This window comes from Amphiura filiformis, chromosome 17 (assembly GCF_039555335.1).
Source record: "Amphiura filiformis chromosome 17, Afil_fr2py, whole genome shotgun sequence".
Taxonomy (NCBI): domain Eukaryota; kingdom Metazoa; phylum Echinodermata; class Ophiuroidea; order Amphilepidida; family Amphiuridae; genus Amphiura; species Amphiura filiformis.
Genome location: NC_092644.1, coordinates 21,743,138 through 21,758,606, shown reverse-complemented (window position 1 = coordinate 21,758,606; position 15,469 = coordinate 21,743,138). Strand labels below are relative to the sequence as shown.

The following is a 15,469-nucleotide window of genomic DNA, read 5'->3' as shown; positions in this document are numbered from 1 at the left end:
CCCTCCGTAACCTTAAAATGCATTTGTTTTGTATGCTTCTTTACTTCATAAATAGGTTGTAATGTGAACATCAATTATAAATTTGCCTATTTTGAACATGAATTTATAATTTTTTAAAATCTTTTTGTAATTTTTTTTCAAGTTTAAAAAAAAAATTAAAAATATTTCAGGGACATTTTAAGTTCCAGGGACATTCTAAATAAAAATAAAAAACTTAAAAAAATTTTTCACTCTCGTGATTTTCAGGCGTGCGGCGTGCGAATCGCACTCGCACGCATGTAAAACTCAATCCCTGAATAATTTTCATTTTTTGAAATTCTCGATATAATACAAATTTTATGGCAAATTATTAAAATTTGATATTTTTCACATTTTTGATATAATTATAACAGTCCTCGAAGTAAATTTTATAAATTTAATGATATATTCTTAATGTGTATGTAGCTGGGAGGAAAAGCCGACGATCAATTGAAAATTTTGACCTTTCATATTAAAGATATGAATTTTTTTCCCAAAAAGACCTAATTTTTTTTTGTGTTTTGGGGAAATAAATCCATATCTTCAATATGAAAGGTCAAAATTGTCAATTGATCGTCAGCTTTTCCTCCCAGCTACATACACTTTAAGAATATATCATTAGATTTATAAAGTTTACTTTGAGTACTGTTAAATATCAAAAATATTAATTTTTAATCATTTGCCATAAAATGTGTATTACATTGCGAATTTCAAAAAATCAAAATTATTTGATATCAGAAGGACATTCTTCGTATTCAGAATGCAATTCGATATGTCTCATGTGCTCTAATGTCCCACAATAAATACTGTCCAAACGTTCATACCCCATCCCTTAACCCTAACCCTCCTGAATGCTACAAAATACTACTTGATATACGCTGTTCGTGCATGCATCCCACGTGGTGTGATGACGCAATCGCCCTAAGTCATATATAGGCACGGTTTCGCTGGCCAGCGAAGCCCAAGACCTGTGGCAAAGTGTCGCCGACTGAGTGCTTGGCATGCAAGGGGTCTCGGGTTCAAATCCCACCCAGAGCAAACAACTTCTTTCCTTCTTTTCTCTCTTTATTCTTTCCTTCTTTCCCTTCCCGTCGCCAAAAAGCCCTTAGGCGGTTAGGGTTAAGAAAACATGATTTACTGTCAGGTATATTTTTATGTGTTACAGTTTTTTTTTCTTCATGCCAATAGGGGAATTGAGTGTTTAACCAACTTTCTACTAAAACTGTTAGGGAGGTGATCTTAAAACTATGCACAAACCAAACATTTTTTTCATTTGATGTTATGTCACATAATTTGGAGAGTGGATAATTCAAACAAATAATGAGTACTTCATGACTCCACTGATTAACATCTCATACGAGGTCATCCTCATTCTCTTATTTTAAACTGATTGTTCATCAGACAAGTAACAAACTGGCAAAGTCGTATTTGCACTGAAGTTTGAATTCTTACAGCATATGCATGAGACTTAAATGCTGTTATTGTATACTCTGTTTTACTATATTAGGGTTCTATATGTTTGTTGAGAGTGGTGACCATGCAACAGGAGAATTAGGTTGGCTGAACAGTGAACACCTCGACGCCACTGCAGCATCATGCTTCAATTTCTACTATCACATGTTTGGACAAGGTAAGTACTTCTGCCTATGGTTCTATCACACTAAGCAGTTGCAACCAGAATAGGGTTTTTGATGGTATTCCTACTTAAGGTCATACCATACTAAACAGTTGCAACCTGTTGATATCATCACGGCATCACCATCTGCTGAAGACGCTAGTCGAACTAGTGAAAAAGTTCCAGGTGAGCGAAAAATAGTGTAGTGTTGAAGTTAAACTCTTTAATCAGTTGCAACCTGCATTGGGTTTTGATGGTATTCTTACTTATGATCATAACATAAAAAGCAGCCACAAATAGACTAGGGTTTTAATGGTATTCCTGCATGTGGTCATCATAATATGCATCTCCAAACCATTTTACTGACAATAGTGACTCAGAATTGTACCAAAAAGCTTGGAAATACACACCAAATGTGCTGCACATCCTCATATTCACCTTTCCACAGGGAAGGGGGTTGAGTTGGAAAGGGTAAAACTTGACTGTCAGTATGCATATTCTACTAGATGATCCCTGATACTCACTATATAAATGTCAGAGTTTATTTTTCCCCAGTTACAGCCCAATCGGAGGAGCAACTTTAAATTTGACCTGACTGTTAGCATTCTGCATAATAAGCCAATTAGAAATAATTAGAAATTGAGGTTTGCCTGTCATTTGATTAAAATTGCCTGTCCTAATTTAATCTTCAAAACATTTACCAGACCTCTACAGCCCATTGGGGGTTCAAAGAGTTAAAATATGTGTTGCTATGGCCTTGTTTTGAAAATCTAGTTTATTAAAAAGGTCAATAGCCTTTCTCAACACCTACAATTATAATGTAGCATCTGTCAAAGTCATTGGTCTTGCCCGTCCCAGGAGCAAACTCCCTGTCCAAAATGATGGGCCCGGCAGGTGGCTAGGTAAGACACTGGTCTAGCACCCCTAGATCTGGTACTAAGTTAATGATAATTAATTCAATTAATTAATTATCATTACTGATTTGCACTTTGTACTCCCGGTGGGTTCAGTTTGTATTTAAAGGTAGGACGTATGACCGTTCCAGGATTCAAAAATGACCCCATTTCACGGGGAATCAAGGACATTTGCAGCAATTTTACCCCCTATTTTGCAAAAAATCAAGGAAAATTTGCCCCCAAATACCTCCCTATTTTTATCATTTTGAGGAGGCATTTTCATTTCACCCCCTTATCACGAGGAATCGAGGACATTTTTCCGAAATAAATACCCCTATTTTTACCATTTCAAGGACGCTTTTGAATTTCCCCTATTTCTCGGGGAAATGAGGACAATAACGAAAACTGTAGCGGTAAAACGCGGACGAAAGTCCTAGAAATACACCATATTTTTCATTTCAAGGACAATTTTGCTCCAAAACACCCCTAATTTGGACAATCGCGAACAATTTTGTCCTCGAAAATTCCGCGGACATTTCATGAAAAGTACCCCTAATTGGAACCATCATGCGTATGCATTGTCAGTGAAGACTGAACCCACCGGGTTTGTACTGAGGTTCTAGGCTTACTTAACACTGTTGCCGTACTGAAAGATTATAACTTCTCTCATTCTAGGTGTGGGTACTTTGAATGTGTACAAGTTAGACCCATCCAATGGTAACAAGACACCACTCTACACAAAGTCTGGCGACCATGGTGACATCTGGCATGGGGCTCACATCGATGTAATCAGTAATTTTGAATACCAGTTGCAGATAGAAGTTGTGGATGGTTTTAATTATACCAGTGATATTGCAATTGATGACACAGCCTTGGTGGATGGATTGTGCTCTTGTAAGTTTCTTGTACAGTTTAAATGATTATTTAGTTAGGTTGAAAGGTGTAAGGTGCATATAAGTTACTGTATGTCTTTAAGAATTATATTAAGTGGTTTATTTCAATATTCAATAGTTTGCTATCTGAATTTAAGTCTGCATCATAGTGCAGGATATAGTCTTGGCAACTGCATGTGCACCAGTCTGACATTAGCTAAAGTATGTCCAGTATAAGTTGTAACTTGACCCCATTCATTAACCTTTGCCATACACCATCTCTAATCTTTCTATAAATAAGGCACGAGTACCAAATTTGTTTGATCCTTGGATCATCCGTTGATGCTGTTTTGATGCTTGTTATTAAGTAATTAATCAGAATTAATGCTATATTTATATTTGTCAATATCAATTCAAAGTTTCATATGTTATTACAATTAACAATAATTAATTAATTGATTTCATATATAATAAGGATTGATTGTTGATTGAAAAATCAAACTAATTTGTTTCTATTTGCTTAAGGCAACAGAACCAAAATTAGTTTGATCTCAATTAGTTCACCATTGTTTTAACAAAGATTCACATGTTATTACAATTAAAATTGTGATAACATTTGCAATGATATTGATCAATACAAATGTAGCATTAATTAGTTGAATCCGCATCAATGGCCAGACAATCCAAAGATTGAACCAATTTGGTTCTTGTGCCTAATCTGTAACAACTAAAGTTTATGTTTTACCTTTACCTCATCTGTGTAGTACTGTTTGATTTTGATGTTGGTCATGTTCCATGTTATACTGGACAGACTTTTGTATGTTGTTGTAATAGAGCTTTTGTAGCACATACAATTATCCCTTGACAAGAAATTATGAGAGCAAAGCCACATTTATTTCTATGTTTTCATATAATTCCTCAAATCACAGTATTTATCTATATATCAGTTTCCAATTTTGTTATTCTCTGCCCGATGGGCATTGCATTTTTTTAAGGAGTGTTAAGTAGAGGTATTTTTAACAATGATAATCGCCATTAAAAGTATCGCTAGTACCTTCTGGCATTGGATATTGTAAGCTTGCCGATTGGATGTTCGAAAAGACTGGTACTGTATGTTATTTTGACAGCATTTTGGAACAGTGTGGTTGAAAAAATGGTGGGGCATTTATCAGAGGGGGCTTTATTTAGAGAGAATACGGTTTTTGTCAGTTTCATGTAGTTCAACACCATTTTTGTCTGTTTGCTTTCAGCCTCTCCATGGGATTGTGATTTTGAATTGGACACATGCACATTCGCACAAGATACTGATGAACAGTTTGACTGGACTCGTAAACAAGGCGGAACTAGCTCAGGTTTTACTGGGCCTACTTATGATCACACTACTGGAACATGTAGGTAGTTTTATTGTATGGGCGGAGCCATAGGCGGAGAGCCATACTTTAATTTTGTTTTGCAATATTTGTTCGCACGTTTAAGGGTTTATCTAGCCACTGTGTAGATTGAAAGTTGCAGGGTATATAGTATGTAATCGAATGAAGAAGTAGATAGATTTTCTATAATAATATGTGTTCAGGAGAGGAGATATTTAACAAAAACAAAAACACCCAAGTCCGTCAAATGCACGAATAAGAATACGTGTATAGTATAGGCCTATCCACCATTGGGGAATTGCCGCAGCTGATTAGAGTCGTTCATTTAAATGCGGTACATGATTAGAGTCGTGCATTTAGTGCGGTAAATAGCGGGCAATGGGTGTATTTTTTGTTTGCTTTTGTGCTGCTTTTTTGGAAACACTCGCGTTCGCTATAAAGCGTTAATTTGTTTGCACAGACCTAGTCTCCTACACAGCCAATTTGTGTCGGGCGATCCAAACAAACATCGTGATAGCCACATACAGTCTGGCCCGAGGCACAGACTATCAAGTGTTTGTTTACCAGTGACCTTCAATAAAATCGATACTGTAGTACAAACATGCTATATACAGGGTGTCCCTGAAAGAACTGTATCGTCAGAAACTTAATTGTTTGGGTATTTTAACGTCCCAACTAAACAAAACTAAATACTTGGTGTGGTTGAGCAATAAATCAGCTATCACATACTTTTTGAATTTTGACAAAAAGACGAAATATTAAGATTAGAAATTTAATAACGTGGCATGATCACTGCGCATCATAATTTTTACTTCATTTACTGTATAAAACATACATCTTTTGACTCATTAATATGACACCAGATTTTTTTTCTTTTTTGAGAAACAAAAATCCTTCCAAACTTTACATAGAGCCAAAAATGTACAAGATTAAATTTTTTATTTCGGCATAACAATTTAGGGAATTTTGTTTTTGTTTGTTAACGTTTGTTTTAATACGCAATCACCCTTTCCAACGAAAAATGAAAACTTTAATCTCAACATTTAATTTTGAGCATGGAGAAAGGAAATCATAATTGCCCTCCTGTTTCTCCCCATTTTCCCCTTCTGTTTTTTTTCATTTTGCTTTTCACCTTTCCACATTTTTTCTTCTCAGACAACCCTTGTTTACCAAAAGTAATACATTTATTTAATTAATGACGACACAGCATTCTGTCATCCCTGTCTAGCCCCGCTCCAAAGGTTTGACCTGGTTGTTAAACCGGCGCAGGCCAGATGTCAGAACTGCTAATCAAATGCAGCAAGGTAGAGGTTGTAATATCGTGCACATAGCTACATATACCTTGCTGTGTATAGTGAACAGAGCACGTGTATTTTGCTCACTGGCAATTGATACAAACAGAAGGTATCAATAAATGGGACAGTATGAATGGATCATTTTCGAAGTTTATGTTGTGATGAAGTTTGGAAGTCAACATGTGCGATGATGCCGAGTATTAGGGAAGAAACCAAAAGATCAATGACGTCCTATAAACGAGTTTCGTTTAGGGGTGAGGGGGTAAAAATACTCGATTACGTTTGTACAAAACCATCGGTCTGAAGAATGTATCATTATTATTATTATGTCAAAATTTTCAACATTTCATTATTACGTTTCTGGCAGGGAGGGAGGGGTTCGACTGAGAAATGAAACTAGTTACCGTACGTTTATAGGTCGTCATCGATCTTTTGGTTTGTTCCTTATAGGGTCTACAGGGGTTTTAACAACATGGTGTATCGCCTAAACTTGGTCAGTTGTATTTGTAGTTGATGTTCTTACAGAGCTGAATAGATTTCGGGGTCATCCAAGGTCACCCAGGGTTCATCTGAGGTCAAATGACTAAAAACTGTCATATGGGCACGAAACTTGGTGGGTATAGTCAACACTTAAGAGTAAAATTTTTGGAAGGTCATTTCGGGTCATCCGAGGTCACCCAGGGGCATCTGAGGTCAAATTACTAAAACTATATATGGGCACGAAACTTGGTGGGTATAGTCAACATTTAGAGTCAAATTATTGGAAGGTCATTTCGGTGTCATCCGAGGTCACCCAGGGGTCATCTGATGTCAAATTACTAAAACCTGACATAACAGCATGAAATTTGGTGAGTACAGTCAACATTAAGAGTCAAATGTTTGGAAGGTCATTTTGGGGGTAATCCAAGGTCACTTAGGGGTCATCTGAGGTCAAATGACTAAACTCTGTCGTATGGGCATGAAACTTGGTGGGTACAGTCAACATTGCTAGGAAACTGTCTATACATACAAAAGCTTCCAACACACGGCTCGGGTTGTTTTGGTAAAGCAATACCAACACCTGTTGTGAACTCGACACCACAAGGGGATATCCCATATCCCAACCCGTGCTCTGGGCATCTTGTAAAACATAAACATTACACAGCTGTGCGGCCTATTACATTTCCATATTATTTCCTTCTTTAATCACCCCACACTCCCCATCCACCATCCAGGCTTCGCCCATACAGGGTTCTGAAAAGAAACTCACATCTAAACACAACCACTACCATACCATCACCCAACAACCTTACACACTAACCGCGTATGCCGAAAACCGCGCAACCCGAGAACCGCTCTAGTTGGTTATGAAACTGACCAATTCAACAATTTTGTCATTATTTTTGTCACTTTTATCTTAGTTGGATATGAACATTAGGAACTTAAAGTTCCACTTAAATTCTTTGAAGTCTCATGAGTTGTGTTAATATACTTGTATGCTTGTTTGTTTGTTGAAGCAGTCCCTCTGTGTGGAGACACACTAGGGTCTGGATGGGCCAGGCTCAAACAAAATGCTCAAACCAGGCTAAAAAGCCTATTATAAGCATTAAGCATTCTGGCCTATATGGAAAGAGAATTGAGAATTGTAAAGGGTGGCCAAAAATGGTCGAGCTCTGCTCTGTTTGGTCTCCTACCATATGATTTTGTTTTACTTTGTAATAATTATTTAAGGGTGAAATAAACTGAAACTGAAACACAGATTTGGAGTAGAACTTGATCAGTTCCCTTGGATTGCAATGTCCAAACAGGAGAGGTGCGTAGCGCCAACACCGAGAGACGTGATGAGGCGTTATGCGCCGACATGAGGCGCGTTATCACTGCTGCCCGGTGCATCAGAGAAGTGAGATTTCTTGTGGATATATCAGACCTCACAATTGCTGGTGTATTTATGGGTAGTGGCAGAGGCACTATACTAGAGCTAATTTGGAGTTAAGGAAACCAAGGCCACTCCCAACAATCAAGTGAACAATTTTACTCTCGGCCTTTTGGTCAAGAGAAATGAAATGCTTAATGTAAAATCAACTGCCACTGATGTCCAAATTATGTTCAGATTTGGAAATTTTAATTGGAAATATATTATTTATTAAAATACTTTCTATAAACATATCTGCTGATGATTCTGTAACATTGATATATGATGGTGCAATATTATATTTATATCAATTTTAGCTGCTGGCTGGTACATGTACACTGAAGCTTCATCACCCAGGCTCAAAGGTGACATAGCACGGTTAACAAGTTCTGAAGTAGACAAAGCCAATATACCTACATGTATAGATGTATGGTATCATATGTACGGCGATGCCGTAGATACTCTCAATGTGTACACAAAAACCAATGGACAGTTAGGAAAACCTGTGTGGACTCGGACTGGTGAGAGAGGAGATGAGTGGGTCAGAGGTCAAATTCTGGTTAATGTCGCTAGCAACTTCCAGGTGAGAGTTCATTGTTTTAGTACAACAATGAAGTATTGAAATATTTTCAAGGATTCTAATAAGAATAAGATAATCCATTATATGGGTTTTTTTTTGCATTGTTTTTAATGTTAAGGGGCAAAATAAATGTACACAAAATGATTTGATTCATCAAAATTAGGAAGGTTAGCCGAATGATAATAATCGGCTAACAATAATAATAAAAGAAACAATCAGCAAATAAGAAGTAGGAAAGAGTATTTATTAGTCATTAATATTAAAAAATACTGCATTTGGTTTTGTGCACTTTTGCTGAAAACTATAACATTGGTATTCAAATTTAAAGGAAAATTGATAAACTTTTCAATATTTTTTTACAGATTGTTTTTGAAGGAATTGTGGGGAATAGCTACCTTGGTGATATCGCTATAGATGATGTTTGGGTGTATGATGGACCATGTGAATGTAAGTATGACATAGACATGATAGATGGTGTTTGTTTAGGGTGGGGTGGGAGTTGGTGGTGTGGTGTGTGCACTTGTAAATTGTATGCATCAGCAACACACATGCTTGGAACCAGGACATATCCTTGGTTCACAATAGGGCTTTCTACTTAGAGAATAAAGGTATTGTTTTTAGCCGCTGGAGTGCATCTATCGTCTCATATAACATGGGCGACATCATTATTTTAAGTAAAACAACGAGGCGAAGTGCATCTATCGACTCATATAGCACAGGCGACATGTTTTACTCCAAAAATAATGATGTCGCATGTTATATGAGACGATAGATGCACAACAGCGGCTAAAAACAATACCTTTATTCTCATTCTTAAACACTTCAATTCAAATAAATATATTATTATTAATCATCATAAGTATACCAAATTTTTAATCAAATTAAATCCTACATTTTAAAAGAAATTACCTAGGGCTTAGAATCGATCAGTCCTGTTGTTGCTATGCACCTATGATTGGTTCAAATAGCGTGTACGAGTATCACGTCGACACGTACGCGCTAAGGTGTGTGATATTGTGTCATATCACACGGGTAACTCGGGGTAAGAACCAATCAAATTGCAAGAACATTCTCAAGTGTTTAAGAATATGATATAGAAAGGATACACAAATTTACAAAAGAGGATGATTGAAATGCATTGGTAGACAAAAGGGAAACCCTGTACTCTACTCTTAAGAACCATGTTACATATATATATCAATTCTTTTGTATGTTGGTACGTAGGTAGGTACTTTTACTCTGATCACCTGTAAGTAAACACGCATCCCCATTTGTATTATAGCTCCAGATGTATTTTATGAACAGTGAGTAAGACCTCTGGCTGAAATTAATGAACCAATACTGACAGACCATGATGAACTAGTGAGCTCCATCCCACTATAAAGTTGGTTTGGCTTATAAATGGCAAAAACAAATGAGACTCATAACATTATGTACTGATATAGAATGGTGTTGGGTGCAGCAGTTATGCCAGTTGCACATAATGTGTGACTGGCGCATGTGTATTTACGCGAGCGTAAGTTCAAGCTTTATTGACTTAATAAAACCTAATACGTTTAGGTAATAAAAAAACTATAGTTCTGCCTTTGATTATATATTATTCTGGAGTGATGACACGCATGGGTTTTCAGCTTTCTGATAGTGAAAGCTATACAAATTACAAGCATGATATATAGCCACTATTACTAAGTGTTTGCCAGATTGAAACATGAAACTTTTCTTAACAATAACACATCAGGAGTTGGGACAAACCGATCATTTTGTGCTATAAATCAATGATGCTCCAGTGAGCACCATCCCACTCATTCTGCATTCGACTACCCTGAAGGGATTATAATATGAACTGGTGTTCATCAATCTAATAATAATGAAAACTATCCAATTATAAACGTGATATGACCAATAACACAAATTGTTTTGACAAATTGAAATATGAAACTTCTTTAATATAAACACAGGAGTTGGGACAAACTGATCATTTTGTGCTTTGAAACAGAGCTGAGAATATCAAGGCTAGATATGCGTCCTGTTTCACGATGCCTTGTAAAATTTGCCATATAGTAACTGTCATGGTTTTATATATGGTTTTATCAATTTGTAGTAAGCAAGTGACTGTCAGTGGACAAGATTTCAATAAGACAATTCAATGTGAAGGTGGAGTTAATGATACAATATGTCACATGGGATGCTCATCTAACTGTACCTGTGCCTTAGATAATGTCACCATAATCAGTAATTGCACTGATGGAAGTGTGTTTGTGACTCAAGTGTTGTATCCATTCAATGATGTGAATAGTCTCAACTGGTCTGGCTGTACTGTGCACAGCATCAAACCATTAGCATTTGCAAGGTTTGCCTCATTACAAACATTGAATCTAAGTACTAATACATTACAGGAGATACAGCCTGGTGTATTTCAAAGACTGGAAAGTCTGAAGATCTTATACCTGGATAGCAATGCATTATATGAGATACAGCCTAGTGTGTTTGAAGGACTGAGAAGTCTAGAATGGTTAGTCTTGAATAGCAATGAATTGCGCAAGATAAAGCCTGGCGGGTTTGAAGGACTTGGAAGTCTGAAGTGGTTAGACTTGCGGAGCAATGAATTGCATGAGATAAAGCCTGGTGCATTTGAAGGACTGGGAAGTCTGGAGTTTTAACCTTGAAGAGCAATGAATTGAGTGAGATACTGCCTGGTGTGTTTGAAGGACTGGCAAGTCTGGAGAAGTTACACCTAGGAAGCAATGAATTACATGAGATACAGCCTGGTGTGTTTGAAGGACTGGCAAGTCTGGAGAGGTTACACCTAGGGAGCAATGAATTACATGAGATACAGCCTGGTGTGTTTGAAGGACTGGCAAATATGAGATCGTTAAGCTTGTCTGACAATGCAATACGTGAGATACATCCTGATGTGTTCAAAGGACTGGCAAGTCTGCAGTGGTTAGTCTTGAGTCACAATACAATATACACAATATACCTGAATGCCTTTGGATCTTTAAAAAACCTACAAATGCTGTTGTTATCAAAAAATGAGCTACTCTCTCTCCATCCTGGCATATTTCAAAACCAAACCATGCTTGAAGATCTGGCCCTGGATCATAACCAACTTCATCATCTTCCAGAAAACATTTTCTATAGTCTCACTCATTTAAAGTATTTAGACCTGTCTGGCAACAGTTTGGATCAAATTCCGATATTATCAAAATGCACCTCTATACGAACAGTGAATTTAAAAGAAAACCCACTGCTATGGATACACACTGGTGCATTGTCAGGATTAAATAATACTACCAGCTTGTTAGTTTCCAAGTCTGCGATTTGCTGTTATGCATTGTTTGCTCAGTGTATCAGCGATGAGCCACCTTCTCCATTCCTAACATGTGAGCGCATGTTGACTGTTGACATACTTCGTATTTTCATGTGGTTTATGAGTATCTTTGGCATTCTTGGAAATATATTTGCTCTCTGCAAAGGATTTAAGCGTAGACAGCAAAGAAATAAGGTCCAGTTTCTTCTTATCTCAAATTTATCAATATCAGATCTCATAATGTGTATATATCTGATCATTTTGCTTTCAGTAGATATGTATTTTGCACATTTTTTTCCAGCAAATTCTGAAACCTGGCGAGGAAGTGCATTGTGTAGGTTTGCTGGAGCCTTATCTATATTATCCAGTGAGGCTTCAGCTTTCCTGATAATGCTGATAAGTATAGACCGTTTTCTGGGTGTAAAGTACCCATTTGGAAGCCGAAAATTGAGTACAACATTAGCTCAATTGCTTGTAGTTATACAGTGGTCAGTAGCAGTTATTTTCAGCATCACTTCTTTTGTACTAGCTGGAAAAGATTCTGATTTTTATGCAATTTCTGAGGTTTGTGTTGGCCTCCCGATTTCAAAATTTAAGTTATATAATAAAAGCATTGTTGATTTTGACACTGAATACTCTAATATAACAGTACGCAAACAAATATCACAGAATGTACATGGTTCTTGTGAGGTATCCATGTACCTATCCATTGCCATGTTTACTGGCCTCAACCTTGCCTGTTTCTCGGTAGTAGGCTTCTGTTACATGGTTATTTTCATTGATGCGAGAAAAACTACCAGAAATTCTGGACGGTCTCAAGGTTTACATGAAGAAGTACGCATGGCTATGAAAATGTCTCTTCTTGTCCTTTCAGACCTTTGCTGCTGGGTACCAATTGGGGTTTTATCAATTCTTGTCCAAGCTGGTGCAGTTGAAGTCAGTCCTACTGCTTATGCCTGGATAGCAACATGTGTGTTACCTATCAATTCTACCCTCAATCCGTTTCTGTATAGTTTTGCTGCCTTTTCATATGACAAATTTAAATGTCCAAACTGTAAATGTGTGAAGTTAAAAGAAGAGAACATCCCAATGACAGAAATTGTTGGACAGAAAGATTGAAAGATTCCTAATTCATAGGCAAGTTTGAGGTCATGTGAACAAGACAGGGTTTCATTTATATATTGTAGATTTGCAAGCAGTGCACAAAATGTTTGTCTAAAATTTGATCTTTTAACAGTAACCCAATTGAAAAGCATTATGTTCATTAACCATTTAAATGCTTTTGTAATTATAATGTTATTTATTTTCACATTTTGTTTCTGAAAGGTACTGTGCCTTCCATTGACAAGAACATTAAAATGCAACTTTTCATTTTGTTCCTTCCTTGGATTTTAGATTACTGATTCTTTAATTATAACCAATTTCAGCAAATACCAACCTTATGTATTGCTGTTGGTTGCAAAATTATTTAAAAAGAACTAATATCACACTTTCAATTTGGCAATAAAGGTATTGTTTTTAGCCACTGGAGTGCATCTATCGACTCATATAACACAGGCGACATGTTTTACTCCAAAAATAATGATGTTGCGTGTTATTTGAGATGATAGATGCACGATAGCAGCTAAAAACAATACCTTTATTCTCATTCTTAAACACTTCAATTCAAATAAATTATTAATCATAAGTATACCAAATTTTAATCAAATTAAATCCTATATTTTACAAGGAATTACCTAGGGCTTAGAATCGATCAGTCACGTTGTTGCTATGCACCTCTGATTGGTTCAAATAGCGCGTACGAATATCGCGTTGACACACACATGTTAAAGTGTGTGATATCGGGTCATATCACACAGATAAGAACCAATAAGATTGCAAGAACATTCTCAAGTGTTTAAGAATTTGTAACACAATATGTTCCAACCTGTTCTGGCTAGCAGAAGACTGCATTTGTAAAATTGAAATACAGGCAAATATAGAAACCAAAAAAAAAAACCCAAAAAAACAAAAACCAGTAAAATGCATAAGAAACTTGGCATAAGTTCAAAATCTTTTCAACTGAGTATGACTTGGGATTTAAGGATTTCAGCACTGCATCTGTGATATTGGACATGATAATATTGTGGGTGATGATAATAATAACTCAATTTTCCAAAGTGCCTTGTTTTACCTGGTTGGATCAGGTCATGATCATGTTATTTTTAATTATGTTTGGAGAAGCTGACATTTTAGAAATTGAGAACATGATTTATGTGTTAGTTTAAAGAGGCATACAGTGATTCCCTGACAAGTATATACCCCAAATGTCATTAAAATGTCTGATTTTCTAGCCAAAAATGATATTATGTGATTAGAATGACTTTTATTTTCATGAAAACACAGCTGTCAAATCCAGAAACCATAAACTATTTCATTTTCTAAGCAAGTAAGCATTAGTTATCATGAAATTGATTATAGTAATAATTTTATTTGTGGAGTGAGATATCATTTTGCGGCAACTAATCATTGGATGTCACTTTAACACATTTTAATCAAGAATAATATCAAGCCACTCTTCTGTTATTAAAGAAACATATCATGTTATTAAGTGGATAATTATGTGTGGGTTAAATGTAATTTTTGGAAATTTAAATTCTAATCAGTCTGATCATACATATGTAAATTTATAGTAATTTGAAAAATTGTAAGCACACTATTTTATGGATTTCAAATTTGAAAAAGGGAAGATTCCAACAAATACAATGCTTTGTGTTTTACATTACATTCAGATCATATTGTTTCTGTGAAATATGAAATGGTTACAATTCATGCATATTTATTTTATTCACATATCCCTCATTTCAGCAAGTATAAATAGATGGCTGGTACAAAAAATATAATAATTGATAGTACTAAAGTATATAGATGTATTTGGGTAGTATCATTCCGCAACGCAAAGTTTGCATATGCAAATCAGGGTCGTTTGGAAAAGTTTCTCCCATATTAATCTTTCACTTACCCAAAATAGTTTCCATTATACTATTCACCTACCTAATTGGCTGCTGCATTAAAAAGAATTCATGTGCAAACTTCGTGTTGTGGAATGATGGTGCTTGGAATTGCCCATTTACAATATAATAATAGCAAGAGTAGTATACAGATTGTATAGGTAGTTAATTGATATTGGTAATCATAATAACTATGATATTAATAATATACATATTAAAATCTACAATAAACAGAATGAAAAGCACAATTATTAATTATTGTCATTATATTTATTAATATTATTAACCACATTGTGTTAATGCTGTTAACATTGAAGTCAGCTAACTTCCTCCATATCATATCTGTGCTGGGATATATTTGAATAACATCGGGATAGATTAGACGGCCAGGGGTTGTGATCACCGAGAAAGCCTAAATTATGTAGGAATACATGTAGCTAAAAAGTGAACGATTAAGTACCAACAATTTTCATTAGGTATTTTTTTTCATATGAAATTTTCACAAAAATGGAGATAACAGCAGTGCTGAAAAATGTGGAGCTCAATTTCTTTGCGTGTTCCTTTAAAGCTCCAGCATTAACTCAAATGTCAAATTTCACCTTTAATATCAGGTTACATTTGGTTTATCAATT

General features: G+C 35.8%; 1 protein-coding gene across 1 annotated transcript in view; it reads left to right on the top strand.

The window, feature by feature from the left end:
• The window catches only part of LOC140137059 (MAM and LDL-receptor class A domain-containing protein 2-like), a 141,505-nt gene that overhangs the window by 30,872 nt on the left and 95,164 nt on the right, over positions 1 to 15,469 (top strand). Inside the window, exons 18-26 of the mRNA XM_072158718.1 lie at positions 1,526 to 1,648; positions 3,205 to 3,423; positions 4,652 to 4,729; positions 7,854 to 7,997; positions 8,275 to 8,540; positions 8,900 to 8,984; positions 9,820 to 9,841; positions 10,639 to 11,049; positions 11,175 to 11,434. Coding sequence (XP_072014819.1) covers positions 1,526 to 1,648; positions 3,205 to 3,423; positions 4,652 to 4,729; positions 7,854 to 7,997; positions 8,275 to 8,540; positions 8,900 to 8,984; positions 9,820 to 9,841; positions 10,639 to 11,049; positions 11,175 to 11,434 — 1,608 coding nt within the window. The remainder of the gene's footprint in view (positions 1 to 1,525; positions 1,649 to 3,204; positions 3,424 to 4,651; positions 4,730 to 7,853; positions 7,998 to 8,274; positions 8,541 to 8,899; positions 8,985 to 9,819; positions 9,842 to 10,638; positions 11,050 to 11,174; positions 11,435 to 15,469) is intronic.